This window comes from Pseudopodoces humilis, chromosome 27 (assembly GCF_049639895.1).
Source record: "Pseudopodoces humilis isolate 2021_Gansu_Grassland_sample_001 chromosome 27, ASM4963989v1, whole genome shotgun sequence".
Classification (NCBI taxonomy): Eukaryota; Metazoa; Chordata; class Aves; order Passeriformes; family Paridae; genus Pseudopodoces; species Pseudopodoces humilis.
The window spans coordinates 3,504,011-3,529,940 of record NC_142226.1 but is presented as its reverse complement, the minus strand read 5'-3'; the positions used below and the strand labels follow the sequence as shown (position 1 = coordinate 3,529,940).

Here is a 25,930-nt window from a genome sequence, read left to right as displayed (position 1 = left end):
ACCAAAGTGCAGACAGGTTGGGCACCCCCAGCTACACAACAGGATGAGGAAAAGATTTAAGAGCGAACTATTTCAAAACTGGAATTTGCCTCAAACATCTTCACCAGCACTTGAATATGTTACAGGAAACAAAACTGAGTGAAGGTGCTGGTTCATCTGGCAGATGTCTCAGCCTTTAACTTCCACATGTGGGCAACTTGTAGCCAGTGTCTAATTGTGAAATCATAAAGCATAGCAATGCAGAAACCTTCCTGAACAAGCTCACGCTCACAGCGCTCGGGTAACAAACCAGGAGCAGAATCAGTGATGCTGGGGGAGGAGGAAAGCAGAGAAAGGGATTCCAAAACCCCAGGGAAGCTGTGCACACACCTGAAGAGGGCTGTGCTCCTGGGGCACTACAGCAGACAGCCCACCCTGCTCCTACCTTGGGCCAGAAGTTCCCACCTTCAGCCTGGGGGGGTCTCTTTGCCTCTGTTAGCGCCACATGTCCTTCTGCCCCCCAAAGCTGGGGTGCCTCCAGCCTGCCCCCATTCCTGAAGGCTTGGTGGCACTGAGAGCTAACATGTGGAGGGGGAAGAGACTGCACAGCCAGGGAATACTAATGGGAGCTAGGAATCTAATGTGAGCTTGTGCTGTGCTGTCACAATCCTGCACTTGGAGATAGCAAGTGACTATGAGTCACTGGGCATGGAGGGAAGGCCAAAGCCCTCCTCAAAGCCCAACCTTGGGTTGGGGTGCAGCCCCTCAGTACAGCACCCCCACCTGAAGGGCTCCCTGGCGAGAGCGGGAGGAGGAGCCTCCAGGAAGGGGAAGCCTGAGCCTAGCCCCAGCTGTGTGCCAGACAGCCCAGGCAGAGGGTGGCCCATGCTGTGACGCCAGCAAATGCCATGGCCTCAGCACTGGGATAACTGCAAGCTCCAGTGCTGGGCCTGAGGAACAGCTGATTGCCCAAAAAATAAACTCAGCAGCAGCCACAACTACATTCAGTGAGGGAATGTCCCCTCACATTCGATAGTGTTTAATCTTTATCTAGCTCAACACAAATCAGTAGTGCAGCAATATAAATACATCTGAGGAACTTAAAGCCTTTTGGCTTTCATAGCTCAATAAGAAGAGGAAAAAAAAAGCCAATTAAACCAGTCTCCAGTTTTTAAATTAAACACAAAGAAAGGCAATGAACTGCCCACTCATCCCCAGAGAAGCAGTGGCATCCTTCATGCCAGCAGGAGGCTGAGTTCTGCCTGAGGACAGGGTGCAACTCATGACAGCAGCAGTGAGATAAGAGAGTGGGAATGGGAAAGGACCCCCATGCCTGCCCCTGGGCTCAGGCAGCAGGGACACGGTGACACGTTGTGCCACATGCTGCTGGCACTGCCCACTGCTCTCAGGTCCCCAGAATTCCCTTTTCCACCATGGAAGGACACCACGTGTGCTCTTCACACTGTGACAGGAGTACACAGGGCTGTGCAGCCACAACAGCACAAAGGGCTATGCAGCCACAACAGCACAAGGCCAGTGAGCTGCCAGCCTGAGGGAGCAGCCAGCTGGGGACTGCAGAAACCAATCCCGTCCACCTGGGATGTGCAAATTTTAAGGGGAAAAAAACCCAAACCAAAAAAACCACAGTACACAGTGTTCCATAACTGAGATATGGTTAACGTCCAGCCTCATGGACGGCCTGGTGACCAACAGAAGGTGCTGGGGCCACAGAACATGTCACAGCTTTGTAATGAAGCCAGACGTTGGACACAGGTACCAAACGTGTGTGTGTGTCCCCTCACCTCTGGTACCCAGCAGGACTTTGCTGCAGGAGGGGGGTCTCCCAGCCTGGGCAGTAACCCTAGGTCACCTTTTCACACCTGAACAGGCACCAAGTCCCCAACACTCCCCATGAGAGCGGCCTGACAGCAATTTAGAACAGCCACAAACCCCTCTCCTACCTGCAAACTGCCAGAGTGTGACCAGTGTTACATTCCCCCTCCTCTACACTCCAACAGCAGCCAAGTGCATGTGAAAGAACAAGTCTACATTAAAATAGTGCTTAAACCATTAGGGAAGGTGGGAGTAAAGTTGGACAGCACAAGTAGCCAGTGGTAGGCTATGGGAGCCTGAAGGGAGCTCGGAGCACAGCTCAAGGACTTGACCTTCCTTTTCTGAGGAACTCCAAGGCAAGTGAGCTGGAAGTCCAACAGGTGCTCCGTCCACTGCAGTCTGAGGTGGCTTAGGAGGGTCCTGCACATTCACAGTTGCTCCAAGTAGCTCTGTCCTTTTCTGACTCTTCTCCTGGGGTTCACAGTGCCTTCTCCTCCCTTTGATTTCCCTTGAAGTTCAAATTCAAGTACGACCAGTTTTAACTGAATGAAAAGAAACCCACAAAACCAAAGTTGTTTTCTGTGAAACGAATTAGCAGCGTTGTCCTAGTCCAAGTGGCCTCCAAAGGCCCTGGTAGGATAGGGATGGGATTGGCCTTCCCTGCTGAGCTCCAGCCAAGGCTGCCCGAGGGGAGCTATAGGATTTCCTCCCTCTGGTTCTTGGGTTTGAGTGTCAGTTGTCCATTGCGCAAGGAGCCGTTCTGGCTGCGGAGCAGTTTCCCTTTTTCCCGGTCAGGCCATGTGAAGATGGCTTCATCACTGTCCAGCTCGGACTCTGAGTGCATCAGGCTCGTGTTGAGGACTTGGGCTTTCTGTCTGCCACCTCGAAGGAGAAATATTCCCAGGTTAGAAATGCTCTTAACCTTACCTTCCTCCATCCCCTCTAAGTCTCCTTTTCCAATTATGTCTAAGAGGCAGCAGAATCTGACTTTCCTCTGTGTGTCTCTTATTCCCTCTGATGCTGAAGCCAAGGTGATCCTGTCTCAGACACTCTGGCATGTCAGAGGTCACAACAACACTCCACGACAGCGCAAAGCACAACAAGCAGACAGGAAGGCAGTGATGTGACCAGAAGGGGCTGTGAGTACACGAGGGAGTTCTGTTGCCCTGACCTTGCTCGGGGCACTGCCTAGAAAATGCTCAGAGGGCTCACGACTGGAGTAAGAGAATATGCAGGTATGAGGGAAGATCTCTGCCATCTCACTACCCTCTCCCTACTCTCCTCTTTGCTGCTCCTGCCTGCAAGGGAAGAGAGATAAATTAGCAGGACGAATTTAGATTAATGCACAAGGACAGGAGAGAGACTGATATTTTACTGATATTGTCAGCAGAGGAAATATTTAAATTTAGCTTTCCCTTAATGGAGAAATGCAACATTTCCTCTGTTAGCAGAAAGCGCCCTGGATGTATGTAGCAGGGAAAAAGACTTTAGTCAGCAGCCAGCCTCGGAAGCAGCAATATGAGTTGAGTTACCAGAGAGCAAATGGTGAGGCACATTTAGTACATTTATTGCACAGTGAGCTCTGAGATGACAGATGGTCAGACTAAAGCAGAGTTGGGTGCTGAGGGAGGGAAACACACCCAGGTTCCCTACAAGGGTATCCATGTTTGAGCAGTTGGGACAGCCTGGTCTTTGGAGGAACAGCTGATCAGGCTGTCACTGCAATGCCCTCCATACTGCTCTTGGGCACTGCTCACTTTGCAGGAACACCACTAAATGGGATAGTACCGGGATGAGCTGTTACTTTCTGCTAGCAAACAAGGATCAGGGACTCCTTTCTATGCACAGTTAACACATCCCCTTCTCTAAACAAACCAGGACACACATGATATGAAACACACACTCAGCAGCTGCAGAGCTCCCTGGAATTCAGCAGGGTTGTACTTGGCACATCCTTTCTAACATTTCCCTCTTTTCCTGGTCAGTCAGTAGGTGACTCTGGCTTGGTTCATGTATCACATAAAAACACTCCAGCCTGAAATAACTCCCTGATTTTTGCAAAGCACCTGACAAGCACTCTCAGGACAGTAATACAGGCAGGAAAATGCTAGCTAAGAACACAGAAGACAAATCCTGCCTTTCTGGACTGAGCCAACAGACCTGTAGCCACATGGAGCACGGAGGAATTAATGGATTTCCTTCCGAAATTCACCTGCTTACTGGAAAACTAGAGGATGATCTAAAATATGAAATTTCCACAGCCTGATGTGCACAAGAGGAAGAATAAATAAGTTGATGAACCAGTCATTTGTGGTGGGCGAGTAGAAGAGCAGAAATAAACCTAAATCTCCTCAGTACACAAGTGTTTTCAGGTTGTTTTCAGGTGTTGATCAGTTTACTGCCACTGAATTACTGCTTTGCTGTAGAGAATGACCAAAGAATTGCATACGGGCAAGAAGGGAACTACCAGAACCCAGGGGAAAACTTTAGAGCAGGAGAAGTTACAGTCAAGACCCAATTTTGGGCTTCCTGAGTCAGGCTGTTCTGCACAGTTTAATGCATCCACTTCCTACTTCTGAGGTACCTGAAGTGGAGACTTTAGGACAAGGCCAATTTCAGCCTCAATTTCCAAACCTAAGAGTTAGATGATTTTACTCAATACCCCATATACAGATCTGAGATAAGCTCTCACATCTTCTGAGACCCCTCTGTCACATTTGTTTCACTGTGATTTTAAGTCCACCAAGGAGGAGTTCTCAGTCAGCACTCTGGAAATGTTGAGCTCTTCCCTCTCATGTTTTACCTGCTTTGGGATTTGGTTTTAACTCCAGGCTTTCTTGATCCGTTGCATCCAAAATCTTGTATTTGCTTTTTCTTTTGGATTTTCCTTTCCGTCTAAAGGGAAGGAAAAAGAATTAAGAGACAGTCCATTTCCAAAAGAGCAAGAAGAAAACCAACTCTGATCTTCAAAGCGAAAGCACTTGCTATTTCTGATTATGTTCATATTACAAAGTGAAACATTAAAATGTTGCTAAGTTGCATGTTTATAGGTTAATCCAAATTTTGCTTCTTAACATAACCCAGAGTTCTGGGACTACAACATTTAACTTGAAGCATTTAAGTGAGAAAACCCAATATCCCAAGGCTCAGCAGATGATCTGCTGGGACAATGGGTTTGAATCTTTAACCTCCTACTGCAGACACTTGGCTGTGAAACCTGGATACAGCAGGGATTTGGTCTCAGTCCCACCTCTTGCAGCAGCAGATCACCATCCATGACAAGATTCCAAAGGCAACCACAATGACGAAAGATGCAATGATCACATACAGCACACTCCACTCTGCAAGCAAAACCCCAGAGATAAAACGCATTTTTGCACCTCATACAATTGACAGTGCATCTTTTAGGGAACTATTCATGTGGAAGAAAAGGCAAGGCCTGGCCCTTTGCAGAATTAGAGGCCAGCATTCCCCACTGGCAGCACCACCAGATCCCCTTGGGAAGCTTGAGATCAGTGTGTGGACTCACTGGCAGTTTTCAGCATATGTTGGTTTATAAAATTTGCTCTCCTGTAGCAGGAGAGCCTCTGTACAGACATGACAGAAGAGAGCTGTGATTTATACACCCAGAATGGACTCAACTCTTAGTGAGTGTTCATTGGTAGGGTCTGAAGGGGACTCACTCCCCTATCGAACATTTTCTGCCCAGAAGGTGAGACAAAAGAGTGTGTCCTGGTATCAGCATCTCATCAGAGCAACTGGGAGACAGCAGTTGCCTTGTGCTGTGCCCATCATGGGTTTCAAACATGGGTTTCTCTGCCAAGGTGCCCACCACGGGAGGCTCACGTACCGCAGTTGCTTTCGCCGTCTCCCATCTGCACCCTGAGGAAATTCTCCATCCAGAATGGGTCACACACACAGCGCTTGGTGAAGGAGTCACAGCGCCCATGCTCAGAGCAGTTCAGCTGACAGGCTGGGGGCCAAAACCAGCAAGGTGAACTAAATGACTCACAGGTGAGGCAAAAATGGGACAAAATAGTTCAATACAGCCAACCCCTCCTGCAGGCTCTGACCTGAATGCGGCCCCTCTGTAGCTCATTCATAGCTCAGCCATAATCACAAGAGGTGAGAAGTGCAAATGTAAGCACCTGGGCCTCATGCCAAACTGAAACATCCCGCTTCACCAGCAACATACAGTTTGCCTAATAAATCCTCATTTTGATATACAAGCTATGGAATTTGTGTATTTGTCAAGCAAATGTTTTTAAACAAAGTTTTGGTTTTCCAATTCAAACCCCACCTGTGAGACAGACAAGAAACAAAGAGATCCTTTGGAGGGACCAAACAGAACTGAAAAATGGCTCCTGAAGGCCAAAAAATTGTACAAAGCAACGAAAATAATTACTTTACACAATTCTAATTTCAAATCTCTAACTGATCACCAAATGATCCAGGATGGATCTCATGAAAGAAAAACAGTGCTAATGTAAAGATATAAAATAATGATAGAAGGGGTACATTTCCTGCAGTCTGATGTTTGTGTTGCACAGGAAATGAGTGGGTTCACAGCTACCACGATGTGCAGTTTTCAGGATGACACTCATTTCAGTGGTTGTAGTCCATTAACACTATTTTAGTTTCATAAGTATCAATCTGCTTTTGTTTTTGTGAACTCTTATCTTCTCAGCAACACTACAAGTAATTATTTATAAGAAGTTGAATAGTGAAAAGATGGAATTAATTGGTAAATAACTGATTAGTGAATAGTCTAATAGACTTAATTTTCTGTTTCCCATTCATTAACATGAAAGGTCCTGCAGTGAGTGTAAGTGTGTGGGCATGTGGGTGTTTTTAGCACCCTTATTCTGTCAGACAGCTGAAAAGAAAGTAAAAGATGTTCAGTCTGTCCCAAGAGACTCTCACTTACTGACTGTGTTAATCTCCAGTGCCCGGAAGATGAGGAAGTCTGACTGTTGTTTCCTCAGTTCATTCTTCAGCGTCCAGGCCACATCTCGTCCTTTGAATATCTGATGGGGTGGCTGGTTCTGCACAAAGAACACCATCTTCGTGCTGGAAGAAAGGCAAGAATTATTATCTGCTACTTTTCCAAACATTAGGTGGAGAGACACACTCTCCAGTCTGTCACTAGATGTCATTCATTACTCAGAATCCCTAATTTACTTGAAGACCAGACTTTTGGCTGTTTGAAAGCAGTAATGGCAGACCTGGTCCTACAGTAGAAAACCCTTCAGGGTTATCTAATCCATTCATGTTTTCCAAGCTCAGGCTGCACTGTTCTTGAATTTGCACATCAAGCGGATCTTTGCATGTTCACACTAAGCATCAAATCCCCCAAACTTTAAGGTCTCCTCCCTCCTCCCTGTGGAATCCTTAGACTTTACTACACCTGGAACTTGAGGGTCCGTTTACCTGCTTAGCACAGAGCTCCAGTACCAGACAGTGGAAGTTTATGGTTTTTTGCAGAATTGAGTTTGGATGCACCAAGTGCTATAGCCAAAAACAACCCAGGTGTGAAGGATTCTGTATTCTGCAGCTTTTACTGCATTAACTTTAATAGACGAACCTGTTCCTCATGGCTTGCTCATCTTGCAGAGCCCTGTAGATCCTTTAGACTCACAAAAGGATGCATAAATATTTGGGATTTATTATATCTAGTGAACTTATGAGTCAACGGGATATCAGCTAAACACTCAGAGTATGTGTAAAAGAACAAAACCGCAGTCAAAGGAAAAAGCTCATTTTTACACAGCACAAGTTACTTTGATAGTGGAAGCAAAAATGGCATCTTAAGCCATCTGTCAGGAAACAATCTCTGCTCCTTTATAACACTTCCCACTCTTTTGTCTGTTCAACCATATAAACAGATGAAGTATTAATGACAAGAATCCCTTACTCGCCTTACTCAGGGGCGACTGGTTTGCTCATGGCAGAGACAGAGAGCTAATATTACAACAGAAAGTGCTGGCTCCTCAGCTCTCAGCTCTCTAGGTTTGCATGGACAATGAATTCTGATTTTCCTGCTACAGCAGGCCACGTGGACATGAAGGAATCGATACCTCACAGCACTCAGGGAAGTGTAAAATAACAGCAGATTTACTGCTGACTTGCTGCAGGGCTTTAGGCATGTCCCTTAAATCTTCTTCAGTGCTTTAGGTACTTTAAAATTCCCCTTTTAATTATTAATTAATTAATGCAATATTGCATTTATTTCAACAGATTGACACTCATGGCTTGTTGCCACTCTCCAGGCAAGCAACACGACCCTGACCTACAGCCCTGCTCAGCAGCCAACTTCCATGTAATTAGGAAAAATGCAGTTTTCTGTAAGCCAACTAGTAATCAAAATCAAGCTTTTCTATCTCTTCAAACAGACAGTACATCGGCTTTCAAGATGTTTTCATACACTAAGTTGAAGCAGTTGTGTAGGCAATAAAGCTACTGCAGAATTAGTGGAAGGCGTCCCTGCCTGTGGCTGTGTGGTTGGAACTGGATGATCCTTAAGGTCCCTTGTATGAACTACCAATTTGGCATGAAGGTGAGATTTGGCATGACTGTTACACACACCCTGGCGTGTCCTAAGTGTTTCAGCAAACTCCTGCACTAAACCCTGTTACTTCTCCAGTTACAAATCACAGCTGCAGAACATCCCTTCACACAGTTCCCACAACTTTCAAAAAACAAATCAGATTTGTTCTTATTTTACAGGTTTGAGGTGAAAAGCAGCAGCAGTTTTCAAGGGCAATGCACCATCAAGGGGAAAGATACTAAAAATCTGCTTGGCAGCTCTGATCCCATCAGGAATATCAACATTAAGCAACAACTACACAGATTCCAATGATCCAATCTGCTTTCCAAGAGGCCTTGATTTTCCAAACCCTCAGGCAATTCCTCACCGTGTACCCTCCCAGATGAATCCCACCTTTGTTCAGTGTATGGCTGGATCTTTTGCACGGTGATGTCCGAGTCGAGGACCCCCAGCAGCACCCCTATCTGCCGGATGAACATCCCCTTCTGCCGCTCTGTCAGCTGGCTCACATTCACATCCAGAATTATCTCCACCAGGTTATTTTTCCTAGGATCTAGAGAGAATGTAGATAGTACAGATCTTTGGAGTTTCTATTTAACCTGGGCATAAGGCAGGATTTTAGCTATCTTTCCAGGATGTTTCTGATTTGAACACAGAACTACAGAGTGGCACTGTGGGAAGGGACATAAGTATAACTTTCACAGGTAACAGAAGCAGTGAAAGTCAGCCCTCAAAAACCACAGAAAACACAACCATATCCCCCAAAACTTTTGATGTTTACAGATCCAAACTGGACTAGATGACACATTTAATCCCAGTATACTGTAACCAAAGGGCTGCAGGCAAATGTGGTACAGCACAAAACCCAGACTCACCAGGTTTGACCTCCACTGTGGTCCTTTCCACATCACTCTCTCCTTTGGCATCTGTTACTCTGAGGTGAAATGTGTAGGTCCCTTCTACCAGATTGGACAGGAGGAGAACAGGATGATGGTCTGAATTATTTAAGACTTCCTGGAAGGCAGAACAAACTATGAGGAAACAAAGGATCAAAGTAGCACCATGTATCATCATATTTCAGGATACAACAGAGTAACAGCCCAGCAATGAGCTCTGTATTTCCTCAGGACCTGTCAACACTACCTTGCACTGATTTTTGTGATCCTTTACAAAAGAAAGCTCACCCCAGCTGCAGGGCTCCCCTCATCCCGAGTCCACAAGTAGCTGACAATCCCCTTATCATCAGAGGATTTCGATCCATCCAACTCTGCTGTGTTTGTGGGCAAGGTGATGACAACGTTACCAGCAATCTTTGCAACGGGCGGCTTGTTTATCTCTAAATAAACAGAGAGAAAGCACTCAGAGAAAGATCTTCTAATGCCCAATCAAAAATTACTGCATTAGATCTCCACTGTACTCCAAAAATCCCTGTCTAAGTCTAGGGAAGAGAAGGGAAATACTGCAGGATTAAACTGAAGATACTGTTCTTCCAGAAAAGGGCAAACCTCACTTCAAGCCACTTCAGTGCTCTCCACATTGTCTCCCTCCATTCCTTACATTTATTGTGTGTCTGAATACAGATTTTGCTGAACTGCTCAGAGATAACCTGTGACTGAGCAGATCTGCTCGTGGCTGGATGTACCTTCTTTGACAATGACGTTGACAGAACTTTGGCTCTGCAGGTTCCTCTCATCTTTCACTGTCAGAGTGAACTCGTATGTCCCAACCTGGAGGCCTGTGACAGTGGCAATGCTGCTGTTAGCATTCTCCAGCTTCACACCATCTGGACCCCTAAACAATACACAAGGGGATTGGTCAGTTTTTGACCTTTCTCAGGGGTTTTGATCAGTTTAAACTTTGCACAGAGCACTGGAGGCAGCCTCGCTCCAAACAGGAGCCTGGAAATAAGAGTCCATGGTAAAAAGCAAAATTATGTTCTCCAGGTACAGCAAGATAATCTACAGAGTAAGTGCGGGATCCAAAACAAAAAGCATAATTTTTGGCAGTTTAATGTTTTGGTTAATTTTAAACCAGAGGAACACTGATAACAGCATTTAGGTGTTGTTTACAAATAGTGGTACTTTCAGCAAATTGAACTTGGCTTGTGAAATGCACAATGAGCCAATTTTGTAAAAAAAAAAAAAAGGTGCAAAGCAAAAACAGTCCTTCCTTTCTAGGGCTTTGCACAGGTTTTGCATCAGCAAACAGAAAAAGATACTGCAAGTTGCTCATAGGCTTTTCCCTGAATTCCCTAAAGCATTTCAGGGAATTTAGAGTCGGAAGAGAATGCTGCCTCATTTAAACCAACTGCAAAAGCATCAAGTTAGGAGGCCCTGCTGTTGTTTGATTACAAGGGTCAGTCTCTCCATGAGACCAAGACCAAACTCCACTGCTGTGAATGGAAACTCAGCCGAGCCACACCACACTCAGAGTGGGAGTCAGGCCTAGAGATGAAGGCAAAGCTATTTCTCATGCTCAAAGAAAACACCACTTCTTTCCAATCAAACATAAATCCTTGCCTTATTCAGGTCACTGGTAAAGCTTGTCAGGCCCAATGTGATCATGACTAAACACAAGGGAGGTGTGGGGGTGTGACTTGTTTTAAATGAAAGATTTGGATACACAAGAACATGGAAAGTGATACGCACCGTGTTTTTTCCCAAAGAAAGAAGACTATCTTCTGGTCATCCGAGCTCTTGCTGCCATCTAGAGTGGTGCTGTCCACAGGAAGAGTCAATTCTTTATCTGGACCAGCATCTGCCTTTGGGGGCTTGTTGTTCTCTGGAAAAGAATGCAGGATTTCTCATACACACACCATAAAGGTGAAGCTTAGAACAGCACCATTAAGGTTTTCTCCATGATTCCAAATACATCCCTTACCCCACTACCTTGTACTCAGATAAAGTGAGGTTAAAAGCAGTGAAGAATTCCAATGAGCATTTTAATCACATATCTGCAATAACATGAGTCTGAAAACTAGGAGCTCTGATTTTTGCTCTCATTCTCTAAGTACTGCTCCACTTTTTCTGTCCCCATCCCAGGACCCAGTACCATGGACAGACACAGCTGCTTGGAAATACAATCCTGTTTTTATTGTAGGAAAATATCAATTAGGTTACATTGTGTAAAATAAGAGAACAGCCTACAAAGGCAATATTCCTACAAGCTTTCTTTTGCTCATTTATCAGCAATATACCAGCCCAGAATGGTCCTAAATCAGAGCAGCTTTTCTGAAAGTCACCATAAGATCTAGAGGTCGCTGACAGATTGCTCACCTACAACCCCTGGAAGGGAAGCAGCAACAGCAGGTAAAGGCAGCTTACCTGGCTGGACTATCACAGTGACCTCTGCAGTGGACTGATGCCCAGCAGAATCAGTCACTATGAGCTGGTAGGTGTAATCACCTTCCTGCATTGCAGAGAGCTGCAAGACTGGTGTCCTCACACCCTGTGAGAAAAGATATTCATGGATTAAAAACAATCCTCATGCAGATGATGATGGATCAGAAGATTCTGATTCTAAAGTAACTGTTACCAGCACATTCTAGAGGGTTATTAGAAACTCCTGCTATGGGAACAAGACTCTGTGCTACTTCAGCATGCTAAGCTGTTGCAGCTAAATTTATACACACTACAAGGACACTGTTGAGGGACATAACAAGAGTGATGCCATACAAGCAGACCCTTTGGGATTCAGTAGTTTTCAACTTCAGTAAAATCTCTGGGGAGCCCTGTGCAAATCCCACACATTGTGAACCTGATTCATGGACTTACTTATTCTATAAATTTGACAGCAGCAATAATCTTTAAAAGAAAAATGATGACTCAGAAACAAGTTCCAACATTTACTGTTTAGCACCGAGGAGAGTCTGGCCAGCACCAGCAATATTTAGACTCCAAGATTCTGCTCAAAAGTTCCCACCTCTCTCAATCCCCCTTCTTCAGCAGTATTTAAAACTGTATTGCTCAAGAAAGGAACAGGATGCCAGTGGCGAGGCTGGTGCACTAGCTTAGCCACTAAACCAATACCAGCTTCACACATTTAACTTTAAGCAGATACTTCATCATCACACATTTTCTCTGTAGGATTCTAAAAGACATTTGCTAACAGTCCATTAAAACTGGTTTGATTATAGATAAAACCCCAGCTAGTGAGAAATCCAGGTGGAACACTGGAGACCTGCACTGACCTGCATCTCCATCACCTTCCCTTTGCTGTTGGGGCTGAGCAGCCACTCATAGCTGACGATGCTGTGGTCGTCCGTGCTCTGGTTGCCGTAGAGCGTGATGGAATTCTGGGGCAGGGTGATCACCTGGTTTGGGCCAGCATTGGCCACTGGAGGATAATCCACTGCCTTCTTCACAGTTAGGTTGGCAGTGGTGGAGTTGCTGGCACCATCTGAGTCCACGACTGTTAGACTTAAGAGGGAATAAAGAAGTGAAAGCACTGAAGAGTGATGGTGATCACAGCTGAATACAGCCTTTTCTGAATAGAAACTTCTCCCAAATGTCCAATTAGCAGCCTCAAAGTGATGCAAGGAATTCAACAGTCACATCCATCTCTCACTTGAAATCTAACAACCAGGTGAAACACAGAAGTACACTACAAACCCACAAGTGTCCTGGACACAGCGCATCTCCTCAGGTAGGCTGATACCACAAAAAACAACTGCTTTTTGCTAGATCTAGATCTGAATATGGATCTGATTAGTTCATATGCCAACTGCTTAACAAGAAAGAAGTGTTCAGTAAGAGGCACTCCAGTTGATTTTACTTTAAATAGATCTGCTGATGCAGTGATGGACATCACAGCAAAATACAGGCCAAAGGAAAAACACAGGACAAATAGAAAAGTAAAATCAGCTACCACATATTGGCCAGGCTATGCATCAAACCATTAGGCCTCATTCACTTATCTGAGACAAACGCATTGCATTTAAAAACTGGAATTGAAGACTGCATTTCTTCCTAAGCCTTTACTCAAAGAATTTAGATTTGACATTTCAAGAGACATTTTGTAGCACTGACAGACCAGCCACCATCTCAAATAGGGCTACAAGTCAAGAATAAGAAGCAGCTGGACAGCTTATCTCTCCTGAAGTGCAAAGCTATAAAACTACTTGAAAGTAGGAGTGCGAGAGAACATCACAAAATGGAGTTGTCTCCATGTTTTGTGGGTTTTTTTTAACCAGATTAACACTTCAGGAATCTCATACATTTCACTCTTAAGGGATGAGAACTGATGGACTCTCCCAGGTGTGACCTACCTGAATGTGTAATTCCCAGGTACCAGGTTGGTCAGAGTCAGTATGGGAGTATCACTGGAAACCTTCTCCTCCCTCAGGGGACCCTTCAGCTCTTCCCAGTGGTAGCTGATAATTTTATCATCATCAGTGCTTTCTGTTTCAGTAATGGAGGAAAACAAACACAGGAGTTTGAAAAGGCTGCTTCAGAGATTCCAGATGGTCAGTCCCTACTTCTGCCCTGGGCTTAGTGGTCAAAGGTATTTTTGGTCCAAGCCCTAAGTCTCTGTTACGCTCAAGATACCCAAACTGTAACAACTCAGTGCTAGTTGGGGCTAAGACAACCAGAATTTGTTTAAAGGAACTCCTGAGAAGCTCAGTGCAGGCCAGGATCACTGAGGGTGGTGTGTCAGTAACTTATGCGTTTGAAATTTAGCCAAGAGCCCAGTAATTTTGAGTGACAGCAATTATTTTTTGATTCTAAGCAGCAACCTCCAGAGCTTTTCCTTTTTTAGGAGATTGGCTCAGGCCAGTGCCCTTCAAAAGGGAACACAGAGAGGTGCTGTTGTGTGTGTTCTGCTCTCCTGGCCAGAGAGGCTAATTCTTTTCACTGAATTGTGTTTGACAGTATCACTGTTTCTCTTAAACTTTATGCAAAAGGACCAAACACAAACCAGCCCTGCTGGATGCTGCACTTAAACCTGCAGGTACTCACTGCTGCCGTCGATAAGAGTGGAAATGGTTGGCAGGGAGATTTCCTGGAATGGTGGGGACACGATGGCAACAGGAGGCTGATTCACCCGGGGCTCTGTAACAACAAGCCACTGTTACCATGACACTATAGGCAGAAAGCCCTGGCCAAGGAACTGCAAAACTATCAACAGAGATTTGTGCTTCATTCTACACCAGCTACCAAAAGGGGGTTCAAACAGCATGGAGGTGAACAGCCAGCGGACCAGTGTTCTGGGAAGGCTGCACTACATCAGTTTTCCCCTACTGGGTCAAGTACCTACAGCTTTTTGCCACAGCATGGCTGCTGCTTTGAAAAGTGAAGGATTTTGGTGCATGCTGCCAGCTGCAAAATCATTGCTTATAAGGAAATGATCAGCTACAACACCCAGAAGACCAGCCACACACTCTTGCTAATTTAGGGACAGCAAGAGCCTTTCTTTGCCCACTAAGCTTGTATAAGAAGTCTTGCTGAAGACTGCAGAATTATGGGATTTTATTGAAACTTGTGGTTTTCTCTTTATACAGGCCACCTAAAAAGCAAGGCAGTCAGCAAAAGATGCTGTATCTCCACCTGCTCATCTGCAAACCACAATTCCTTACAATAAGGAATGAGATTTGACTTAACCTGCCTGGGGCTGGGAATGATATTCCTTGCTGGACAGGGAAGAAAGGAACCTCCAAAGGAGCTTCAAAGCTCTTTTCAGCTTTTGGTCCTGCTGCTATAAGCTTTTTGTAAGACTGCAGCTAATTTTCAGGGAAGCAGTGGCCTTTGAGGGTGAGGTGTTTGCTGAGCACTTCCCTATCAGGATTACAGGTCTTTTATCAAGTGGTTGGCTTAATGCAGTACAGCAAAAATAGCTGTGTATTAGTAATAGCTTCCCATTGCAGGAAATTATTGAATACATACGAATATATGCATGTGCGTGTTTGTATATACATACATGCCGAAAGTTCACAGCACAATTAATTATGACCACACTAAACCAAATAATCCAACCCCATGGTACAGCTACCTTGGCTTGCCAGAGACAGGTCAAGTCAAGGAAAATCCAATCCCACCACTCACTTGGATTCACTGTTACATTCACATATCCCTCTCCATGCGCATTTTCCCCATCCACAACGACTTTGAACTCATACAGGCCAACAGTAAGCTGGAAACAAACACAAAGGATTATTTACCTACAGGTTGGTGGCACCTTGTCAAGACTTATTGGAAGGTCAAGTTCCTGTGCTTTGGCACAGGCCCACACAAGCAATTGTGCTTCAGCCTCTGCATACACAGCTAAGGATGGTTTCCAGGCCAAAATAGTATTACACATATTTTAGTTTACAATGGCTATGCAGAAACCAAAGACTCGTATTTCTCTCTGCCACAGGATTGTCAGTCAAGCTTTATTTTCCAGCAACAAAAGGCAAACAGAAGAGAGGTAACAGAGATTAGTTCAGGTTGTCTGGCCACAGGAATCTGTACTAGCAGATTGCATTTAAGGTGAGAAAGGCTACACGTAAGAAGAAAATCTCTTCTTGTGTGTTTTTATTAATGCAAAGGTTTCTTCTCGTCCTTTTAGGTGACACAAGCCAGGCAGTCACCTCTTCACCATTCACTGTTAAGCCAAAATGAGAAGGTAAGGGACCCGGTGCTGGATAACAATCTTGATACCCAAAAGGCTGAAGTCCTGACAGAGACTTGCATACTCCCTTCGAAAGTTTTGGCTCTGAATGATATCCTTACTAAAGCCTGTAGATTTTTTTCTGAGTGCAGTAGAATCCAGGCTGCTCAAAGGAATGTCTCAAATACAGGAATTGTATATTCACAGTACTTAGAGTCATTTCCTTGTTAAGAATCCCCACGTGCAGGAACTGGCAACCCTTTTCCTGCTAGAGCTTGTCTAAGAGCAGCAGCCAGGGACATGCCACGAGCTACTGCAGGGCTCTCATTAATGGAAGCAGCAAGTCCCTCTTCCAACAGGCAGTACAAGGCTCAGACCTAAATAGACTACCACACTGTTCCAGGAATATTCCCACCCCTTGTTACTGTTAAATTGTACCATTTGTGCTCCTTGTCACACTGCTTGTAGGCAGCTTGTACCTCCTGAAATCAATTTCTTCTTTCCCTCGTGCCAGATCAATCTCCTTTTTCTAAGAGCCTCAGAAGAGGTCTTGCAGTCTTATGTTGGCTGCCTGCCCATCATGTAATTTCCTATTCATCCTGAAATCCCATACAAGTCTTTCCTGGCTGCTGGGGTCCCCATCTTCTCCTCTTGGTGTTTAATACAACAGGATACAAATGAGCCAAAGCTTTACCTTAGACAATTTCAGGGTCTGGGAGTGCTTCCCTGCCATTTCTCCACTGTAGTCTTTTGGATGAGTTATCAACTCCCACTCATAGGAATATGTGGTTCCTTAAAAAAAAAAAAAAAGGTCCAGATGTTTGTTTTCAAAGCCTGTCTTTCTGCCATGCTAAAGAATTGCAAGGGTATTAAACATTTACAAGGCACATTCTGCTGCACTGTGGAGAAAAAAGACAGCTTGGGCTGCGGCTTTTTGGGAATATATCCAGGAAAAGAGACAATCTGTGCTTCTAAACTCATTTACTCTGGAATCAAAACCCATCTTTCAGCCTCCAAGGCAATAAAGAGCTTTGGAATAATCACAGCTCCAGGATAATATGAGAGAAAAGCCTTATCACATCCTCAGGTCCTGCAGACACAGGAATGACAATTTTTGAGCAAGAATGAATCAATCCCTGCTGCTGCACAACATGGAACACACCTGCCTCTGCAGCTCTCACTGCCACAATGGACAGAGTTAACATAAGAATTTTAAAAATTCCTGCCAACAACCCACATGATGAAATGAGGAGTGTATAGAATGTGTTCCTCAGCAGGCAAATACCCCAATTCAGATTTCGACCACTTGCTAATACACCTCAGTTCCTATCAGTGAATATCAAGAATAGATGCTAAAAATCCAATTCTTCCTTACACACCTTCCTGAGAATGTGCCATCTCTTCCCACAATCTCCCAAATCCATTGGCTTTGTAGCACTTCCCATTTTTTTGTGTCTCACTAATTTCTCTAAGAGGCAGCAGGAAGTAATAGCTGAGTATAAAAATTTTCTACAGGAAAGTGCTGACAAAAGACATTTTCAAGACTGCCCTTATTACATGCCATACATAATGACTGTTGGCCTTTTCACATCCCAAGCCCTTAGCAGAATTGCCAGAGAAGCCTTACGAGGTGGTGGCTCAGGAAGCACAAATGCATTCAGCTGAACTTCATTTTTTGGCAGGGTAACTTCAACGCTATCTCCAGCAGAAACCACCAGCTCCTTCATAGCTGAAAGGGACAAACACAGAATTGGAAGAGGAACGGGGGAAAAAAAAAAAGTACATAAATGTTGCCGCTGAAGATGAATAGATCACACGGACACAGGTCGAGGTGTGGTGAAAAGAAGAGAAAGTTTATTTTTCCTCCCAGGATTTATAGGCTTCTGAACACGGCCAGGGATTGGATGGTCAGGATAACACTTTCTCACTGCACTGGCTATGAGAGATGCCCATCACAAGACGTGTAACAGAAAGAATGTACACATATCTATGTTTACAGTTCCTGTCCTGGGAAAGTCCTTAGAAAACTATGTTAGCAAGCTCAGAAGCTGAGTTTTCAGGGTGACACATAAATCCACCCTGGTTTCAGTTCATGGAATAAACCCCAGTTACAAATGATGATGTATTTTGTAAACATCCTGTTCCTCAACAGACCTCCCATTTCAGGTTTCAATCTCCTTGTCAATACAAAAGCACTAATGGGGCTTTACAATTTTTAGACAAGCCCAAAATTACTCAGTTGCCTCTCTCTTTGCAGATACTATGCTGAAACGTGGCCCTTGGGCCAGGGGAGTCTCTTCAGCCAGGTCCAGCAGGATAGGAAGGGTTTTACTTGACAGCTTTTTGGCAGCTGCAGGTTCATGGCACAGCAAGATAAACACTGTTACTTCCAAACTACAATTCCAGAGCTTCACAAATATATAAAGAATCCACAGAATTTCTTTCCTGAAAAACTGCTTGAAGGCTAAGAGAATTTTTTAGATCTGCATAGCTGCCACACTGGGTATGGAAGCTCAAGATACAAACCTGGCCCTTTTATTTATATTTTCTTTTCCATCCCTGCTCAAGAATTTTCTTGCCATTCCATTTCAAATAAACTGACAAGTTGCTTTTAAAGACTACAGGGTAACCTTGAAAACTATGACCAGAGACATATTTTTGTATGCTTTTTATTAGCATTAATATAACCAGAAAGTTTAACACATTTCTTAAAAACACCTCCTGGCCTCCTCATCTCCCTCTTCCCATTTGCTTTATATTTGTCCTTTTATTATTGGACCTGGGAATTATGCATAGAAAATATTCTTTCTTTAGTCTGACCCTGTCAAAGACAATGTTTCAGAAGTATACAAAAAAAATCCAAGCAAAAAAAGGACTTTAAACATTCAGCTATTTTCCCACTTTTATTATCTATTATTTATCTATCTTCCATTTTTAATATCTAGTGGAATTAACCACCTTTTTTTTCCCTCTCAAATACTCCATCAGTCTTTCACCTGCAAAGAGTTCCAAGGCAAAAAGCAATCAGATCTCACTAGGAAATAATAAAAACAAAACCCAGACAAACAGATAAAAAAAATCTTGGTAAACTTGGTAGCTTAGAAAAACTACTCTTTACATCATCTTTGCATTGGTTAGCAAAACCAGGAGGCCCAAGCTATGTTAGTCTTCCCAGACAAACTAATGAAGATGTTTAAAGCATATTTTCAAGTTCTAGCTGGGGTAAGCCCTTAAAAAAAAAACAAAAAGAAAACCATTAACTTGTCAGCACAAGCAGCCAATGAGCTTCCTGCCAAAAACATCTTTGGATGCAGTGCTTCCCTTACACTTTCCATTTGTTCCCTTGTAAGGGAAAGGAACCCTAAATTCAAAAGAAATTCAGCTGTGAATGCTTCAGCACACTGGATTAACTGAATTCTGAGACACCACATGAACAGTACACACCATTCCCACCCCTACAGGGAGAGCTGCCAGCCTGGCTGAGGGAACAGAGCCGCCAAAGAGCATTTTGGCCTTTATGCATTTTCAACAGTCTGTTTTAGGAAATACCAGTGTGAACAGAAACATCATCATGCTGCAAAGCAAAGCATGGGCTAACAGCCAAGTACACTGTTCTCCACAGCTGAACTGTGCAGTGACACTTCAGGGACAGAACATAATCAGTTACACCCTTTTCTGAGCACACATTAAGATTTCTGCTCAATTTGATGGATAGCAGCATGCCAAGGCTACTGGAAAAACACCTCCTGGGACTCTGTTCCGTATCACATCTCAGCCTTCACTTTGGGAATTAAGATATCCCCATTAGTTCCCAGCTGTCCTCACATGCAATGGTCACATGCAGATTTATGATGCCCCAGTCCCACTCCAGACCTCAGGAGTCATCAGGATCTGACAGCACATGTGCTGACACAGGTGCCTCAGTATTTTCTCCAAGGTACTATACTTAACCCCTGCTTTTCCACACTGCCATGGCTTGAAAAAGCCTGAGCAGGTGACATTTGCTGGAGCCCTGCAAGTCCTCACCTGGCGTGGTGGCAGCAGTGCTTGGGGCTGTGGCAGTGCTGCTCTGGGCTGTAGGAACACTGCCATTTGTGGGGACCCTGCTGGGCACAGAAGTTGCCACCGGTGCCTTTGCTGTGCTTTTCACTGGCGTGGGGCTGGCTGTGGGAAACACCTCAGAGTGAGGAGGGACATCATCAGGCTGCCCAGGCTTCTCAGTCTTCCCTGGAGCTGTCAAGTCCAGTGCCACAGGGCTGGAGAACGTAGCCAGCACTGATGGGTCTGGCGCAGATGTTTCTGTGTGGATCTGTAAAGGAAAAAGTTGTCTCAGTTTGACCTGAACACTGAATGTCAGTTTTAAGTTGCCCTTCTCCTCCTCCACAGTTAGGGAGGCTTAAAAATCCCTGGTTTGTTTTCCAGAAGTAGGAATTTTTACAGCTTTCTCTTCTGAAGTGTTTCTCCATGTTCTTCCTCCACAGCAGACAGGCCATTTCTACCCCAGCTGAACACTAGTTAATGCCAGATTTAGCTACAGCATTTAAGTACCAAGGCTGCTGATGTGGCAAACATAAGATCCAGGTTCAAAAGTGCAGTGAGTGGAGCTAAAAGAACAGAGAGGTGGGATAAGACAGGGACCACTGTCTTTATGAACTGGGGTTCATTTACTTTGGCTGTGATTTCCTTTTCCTGAAGCCATGCAGTTGGCAAACACAAAACAGGATTGCAGTGGCATTTTTATGTAATAACTGAATTGTTGCAGCAAGAGGAAATTCATTTTGGAATCACTCTTCAAAGCAAGGTGAGCTGACACACACAGCTCCCTGCCTGCCTGCCCCAGGACATGCTGCTGAGGCAGGGAGAGGAACTGAAGGGCACAAAGTTTGCTCACATCCACACAGGATGAGCCACTTGATTGAAAATAATCAGAGCAGCAGGAACAATTTCCTTTCTTTCATCAGAAAATTCCTGTTAACTAGCCCTATTCCAGTTCCTAGCCTGCCAGGCCATATTCCAACTTACCTTCCACCATGAAGTCCATGTGTGTAGCACATTTGTTTTTTTTTTTAGCTAACTGTATTTTGAGAACATCTGCTAAATATTTAAAATGGAGCAATTTACTATCTTTGACTCTGAAAGTGCTTTGGAGCTTGGATTTCCCAGTGCTACTCCCTATTAGAGGAGTGATTAAAAGCTCATATAGGAGGAAATATACTCAAGCTTTCAGACCATGCTGTTGGCATTCAGTCCAGGAAACAGGAACTGGGAAAACACTCCAGACCATGGTGGGCAACATCCTTGGCAATAAATGGGCTGTGCTTTAGAAAACACTGAATGTTGGTTGCAAAAATAAAGCTGTGCTGCCCACAGTGAACAACCAGCCAAGCCACGAGCAGTAGTGAAGGCACTGAGGGCTTCTCTGCAAGGTTTTTGTTTCAGCCTTGGGCAAATAATTTCCTCTCACCATATCTCAGCTCACTTTGCTCACAGAATGTAAAACATTTGTTTGATTAATATCTGAGCTTTATGGACCAAAGAATCAAACACTATTTGTTAGTGTTACAGACATAAGCTGTCTTTCTTTATTTGGTTACTTGCTAATGGGCTTACTTAAATAAAAGTATGAAATCTTTGGAATCCATGCAGGAAAAATCTGGCATGCTGCTCTTCCTCAGTGGCCTCAGGAGAGCTGGATGTCCCAAGCTGTATCATCTTCCACCCACTGACAACTGCAAAGGGTACTGACTCCCTTTCCTCAAGATGAAAGTTTGAAATGCTGGCAGGAGAAGGAGGTGAACAGACAGGAATTCAAGTAAGACAGACACTTCAGGAAAGGCACAGGAGCAGAATGATTCCATGACTTCCTACCACTACAGGAAACCACTTTTTGCTTCTCAAGAATCAACCCAGAAGGGTCACAAGAACAAGCACACAGGAAATCCACATTCACCTGCTAGCCACAGCAGAGTCCCCACTCTGCTTGGCAATATTTCCAATGAGCTGAATCCTTTCTTGACTCACTTTTAATTCCTAAAAAAACCCCCACTTTACAGTTAAGAGAGATCCTCTTCCTTCCAAAAATCTTCAGGATAAATTGACAGCCAAATGTCTGTGGAGAGCTTGAATTGGATAAGCTTTGCCTGGGGCAACGTAACAGTCAAAAATGCCTCTAATGCTTGCAAACTGAGACGTTTCTTATCTTTGCTCCATAAGTCTGAATTCTTTAAAGCAAAGAACAGATTATTTCATTCTTGGGGATAAATGACAAGGAGACTAGAAGTTTGCCAGCTGTCCTATCTTATTAGGTTAGAAAATAGAGAGAAGTGACACATTGGCCTGAGTCAACACAGGAGCCTCAAACAATTTTGATTCCAACCCCTAAATATCTTTGGCCTGAGATGAATAACCCTGTGTCCTTGTCTGAGAGTCTGTTAGAGGTACTAGAGTGGCCCTGTGCATCAGAATCCACACCGAACCCAAGCTACTTGACAGAAAAATACCTCTGTCCTAGAATTTATTTTTTTTTCATTTAAGTAGGCCTGGTCTGAATTTACAAAATGGGCTCCTTTCAGCTTAGATGTCCTTGCTGTCTGCAGTAAGTGCCACATCTGTGAAGACTCTTAAGACACTAAAACGTAGGTAATGTCACAAACCATTACAGAGTGCTGGTGGTAGAGAGATATTTCCTTGTTCCTTGTGGATGAAAAGCACCCAGCACTTGCAGGAAGTGTGACAGCAAGAGCCAAACAGTGGGCTTGATGTGAGGGCAGGAACAAGTTCTCTGGCTTTGTTGCAACACTCCCGCTCCAGCCTTTCCCAGTCTGCCTGCAGAGCTGCTGCAGTGCTGCAGCAGCCCTGCATATCAGCAGTGCTGTACTTAAATGCTTCTTCTGACTGGCTATTAAATGTGTTGCTATATTTTAAACTTGACAAGGAGTCCTACAATGAGACGGAAAAAAATGCTATAGGTGCCTAGAAAATGTCACTCACTTTAATGAAAAAGCACCAATCTCCCTTAGTTAAGGGCTGATGGGCAGGATGCACTGTGGTTTATCCTGGTTCCATATCATGGATACAGTAAAATCAGAAATTAATGCTCATTGCACATTAGCAAATGCCAATGCAGATGGCTGTGGAGCCATCAGAACTGCAAGAGGAAAATGAAAACACACAGAGGCAATGTTTTCCCAAAACTGTCATTTTTCTTCTCTCTGAGCCTGCATAAGCAAAGGAAAATATTTGTCTTCCACACATTCAATGCTCAGCAGCAGCAGAGGAGAAAAAGCACTTTGATTTCAAATGTCCTTTCCTACTTCAGGTGTTTGATGCTCTCAGGTATGAACAGCCAGTATGAGCCAGCACTGTCCCCATCTTAAAACCCTTCCTAAAGAACAGCATTAAACACCCAGCCATGTGCTCCAGGGATTGGACCAAATGTAGCCCAGGAGAAAGTCTACTGATTTCAGCACAGGTGTAACTTTATTTTGGTCCATAACCAGCCCAGCTTGGACTACCTCCCTCCTGGGATTTTGCAGATACAGCTGGATGGTTCAATAATCCCAGAATTAGCCCAGGTGGATATTTTAGTTTTTCCTTCTCCTCAAAAACTCCATCCTAACCTCAGAAATGTAAATGCCAGGAATTCCATCATGCTGCTATATTTTAGTAAAAGGTTTTTATTTTTATGAACTTGCATTTCATTAAGAGACATGGACTTTCTTATTAGCAAAAAATTATCAAGGAGAGTAAAAACCTTTCCCCAGACACATCCAACAGTGCACATTAATGACAATGGAAGCACTCCCTAAAGATGAGAAGTCCTGTAGGTGCAGCAACATTCAGAAGCTGATTAATCAGTGTAATTTAATATTTGCAACCAGTTTACTAGACACACATTGGACAGTAATAGCAGGATAAGCTGGAAAGCAAAACTGCAAACAGAACAAGCAGGGAGATGTAAAAGCTCCTGCTTTTACACCGACAGTGACCCCAAAAGCAAGAGAAAGAGTGCAAGCATTTAAGAGTGGCTGCAAAGACATCTGCTCACATGTGTGACAGCTGAGAGAATGGGGTCACTGTGCTCAGCTCAACTGCTAGGAGAAGGAAAGAACAGGGAGGGTGGAACTGCTGCAGCATTGCAGGGGAGAGAGAAAGCTGAGCTCAAGTCAGCCTTGAATGCTGGGGGGGTGGGGAGGGTGGGGGGGCAGGCCTGGAAAATCAAACATTAGTCAAGTTTTAGTGCCTGGTTTCACATGTCACCCTGGCTTCCCGGGAGCTCTTGGCAGTGTCCCTTGGCTGCTTGCCACATCCTGCTCCAGGGTGGTGGCTCAGGCAGTCACAGCCCTACCTGCAACCACCAGGATTTGAAAAATTCAGTCATTTCCAGAACCAGGGGCACCGGTTTTGTAAAATGCCAAATCCCTGAAACATGGCAAAAGCTATTTCAGGAACAGTTTAACAAAGTAGAATTATATTTCACCATCAGGAGTGCAGAAGCATTTTTGAGATAAGGCTCAAAAAATTATTTGCAGATGTAAAAATACAAACATCACTTAACAATTCAAATGTGCCAAATTCTCTGTAACATTAAGATGTACTGGCTTAACTCTGTATGTATTTGGAGTAGAGACTAAACTGATTTAATTCGCCCAGTGCCAAGGTAAGCTTCGGTGGATTTGAGAAACAGGAGCACTCTTCAAAAAAGAGAGCACTTGGCATTAAGATGTCAACTCAAGCAAGTTGACATCGAAGTACATACACTGTGAGCTCTATAAAATAATGTATTTAACTGCCTCGATTCAGCATTTAAATGAAAACAGCTTATTTTATTGTGTGGATCTGAACAGGTACTTTTACAGGTAAGTTTTCAGCTCCCAGACAATTCCCATTGACATGTCACCTTTCCCTCTCATCTGGCAAGCACACTTTGTGATTATACAGAGGATAAGCATTATCACAGACTCCATCCTGCCTCACCTTCCCACTTCAACACATTTTATTCCAGCTAAGAAAAGGAGGAGGAAAAACCTACCCCAAAACCCAAACAAAACCCTAAACTGCTGGCCATGCCTCATTGATAGGAGGCTGAAAACTGGTAGTTTTCATCACTTGGGTGGTTCCAAGTCAAAATCTACCTAAAGCCAGACTGTGGAGGGAAACAGCTGTCCCAGACAGCCCCACTCCAGTCTCAGCAACCACTTACCTGGGGCAAGTCACCATTGGCATCCTGTGACTTGTTCGTGTTATTGCTCTTAAGAGGGAGTGGGCTTCTGGGGTTCTGTTCTCTTGGATTCTGTCCATTTTTCAGCAAGTCTTGCTTTTGATTTTCTTTCTCAGGAGCAGCTCTGTCTGCAACTAAGTGCCTCAGGACCTGATCCTTCAAGAGTTCTGTTTCACTTCGGCTGCTTCTGGAGTTCTCTGCCAGATCCCTTCTCATGAGTTGCACTCTGTTACCTGCCAACCTCCACTTCTGCAATGATCTCTGCAGTCTTTTCTTCCTCTGGAGAGGGATGTCCCAGTCCAACCACTTGTGACTCCAAGTCTTCACATCACCTTCCATATGGAAGTTTAACAAGTGCTCTGTGCTTTTTGATTTCTTTAAAAATACCAAAACAGAATCTGAAAAGCCAGTCTTGTTGGCCTGACATGTGCCAGGCATGGTGCAGTTCACCTGGATGCACATATTTTCCAAGAACCAAAAGGCATCACAGGTGGGGCGCTGGCAGCAAGTGGTCTGACAGGAGCTCAGAGTATGGAACCCTTCCAGAAGCTGCAAATGGTGACCTGCCCACGATCTCAAATGCCTGCCAAGCAGGATTTTCCCCAGCTCGCATTTAGATCCATTCCAGTTTGCATCTGGGAATGAGGAGGGAAGACAAACAGACAATTCTCAATTCTTTCAAGCAGTGGATAATAGATCTTATCATTATTGTCAAGGTGAATTCGGGGCGCAGGAATAAGGCAGGAGAGTGGATATAGGAAAGT

General features: G+C 44.3%; 1 protein-coding gene across 1 annotated transcript in view; it reads right to left on the bottom strand.

Moving 5' to 3' along the window:
- Window positions 1–978: 978 nt before the first annotated feature.
- KIAA0319L (KIAA0319 like) overlaps window positions 979–25,930 on the bottom strand; it is a 29,993-nt gene continuing 5,041 nt past the window's right edge. Inside the window, exons 3-21 of the mRNA XM_005529779.3 lie at window positions 25,149–25,801; window positions 19,973–20,255; window positions 17,574–17,675; window positions 16,641–16,738; window positions 15,400–15,487; window positions 14,317–14,409; window positions 13,626–13,758; window positions 12,549–12,777; window positions 11,683–11,806; window positions 11,008–11,140; window positions 10,002–10,150; window positions 9,544–9,695; window positions 9,235–9,373; window positions 8,753–8,912; window positions 6,740–6,882; window positions 5,663–5,785; window positions 5,063–5,153; window positions 4,616–4,707; window positions 979–2,694 (exon numbers count right to left, since the gene is read on the bottom strand). Coding sequence (XP_005529836.1) covers window positions 2,507–2,694; window positions 4,616–4,707; window positions 5,063–5,153; window positions 5,663–5,785; window positions 6,740–6,882; window positions 8,753–8,912; window positions 9,235–9,373; window positions 9,544–9,695; window positions 10,002–10,150; window positions 11,008–11,140; window positions 11,683–11,806; window positions 12,549–12,777; window positions 13,626–13,758; window positions 14,317–14,409; window positions 15,400–15,487; window positions 16,641–16,738; window positions 17,574–17,675; window positions 19,973–20,255; window positions 25,149–25,801 — 3,173 coding nt within the window. The 3' untranslated portion in view covers window positions 979–2,506. The remainder of the gene's footprint in view (window positions 2,695–4,615; window positions 4,708–5,062; window positions 5,154–5,662; window positions 5,786–6,739; window positions 6,883–8,752; window positions 8,913–9,234; window positions 9,374–9,543; window positions 9,696–10,001; window positions 10,151–11,007; window positions 11,141–11,682; window positions 11,807–12,548; window positions 12,778–13,625; window positions 13,759–14,316; window positions 14,410–15,399; window positions 15,488–16,640; window positions 16,739–17,573; window positions 17,676–19,972; window positions 20,256–25,148; window positions 25,802–25,930) is intronic.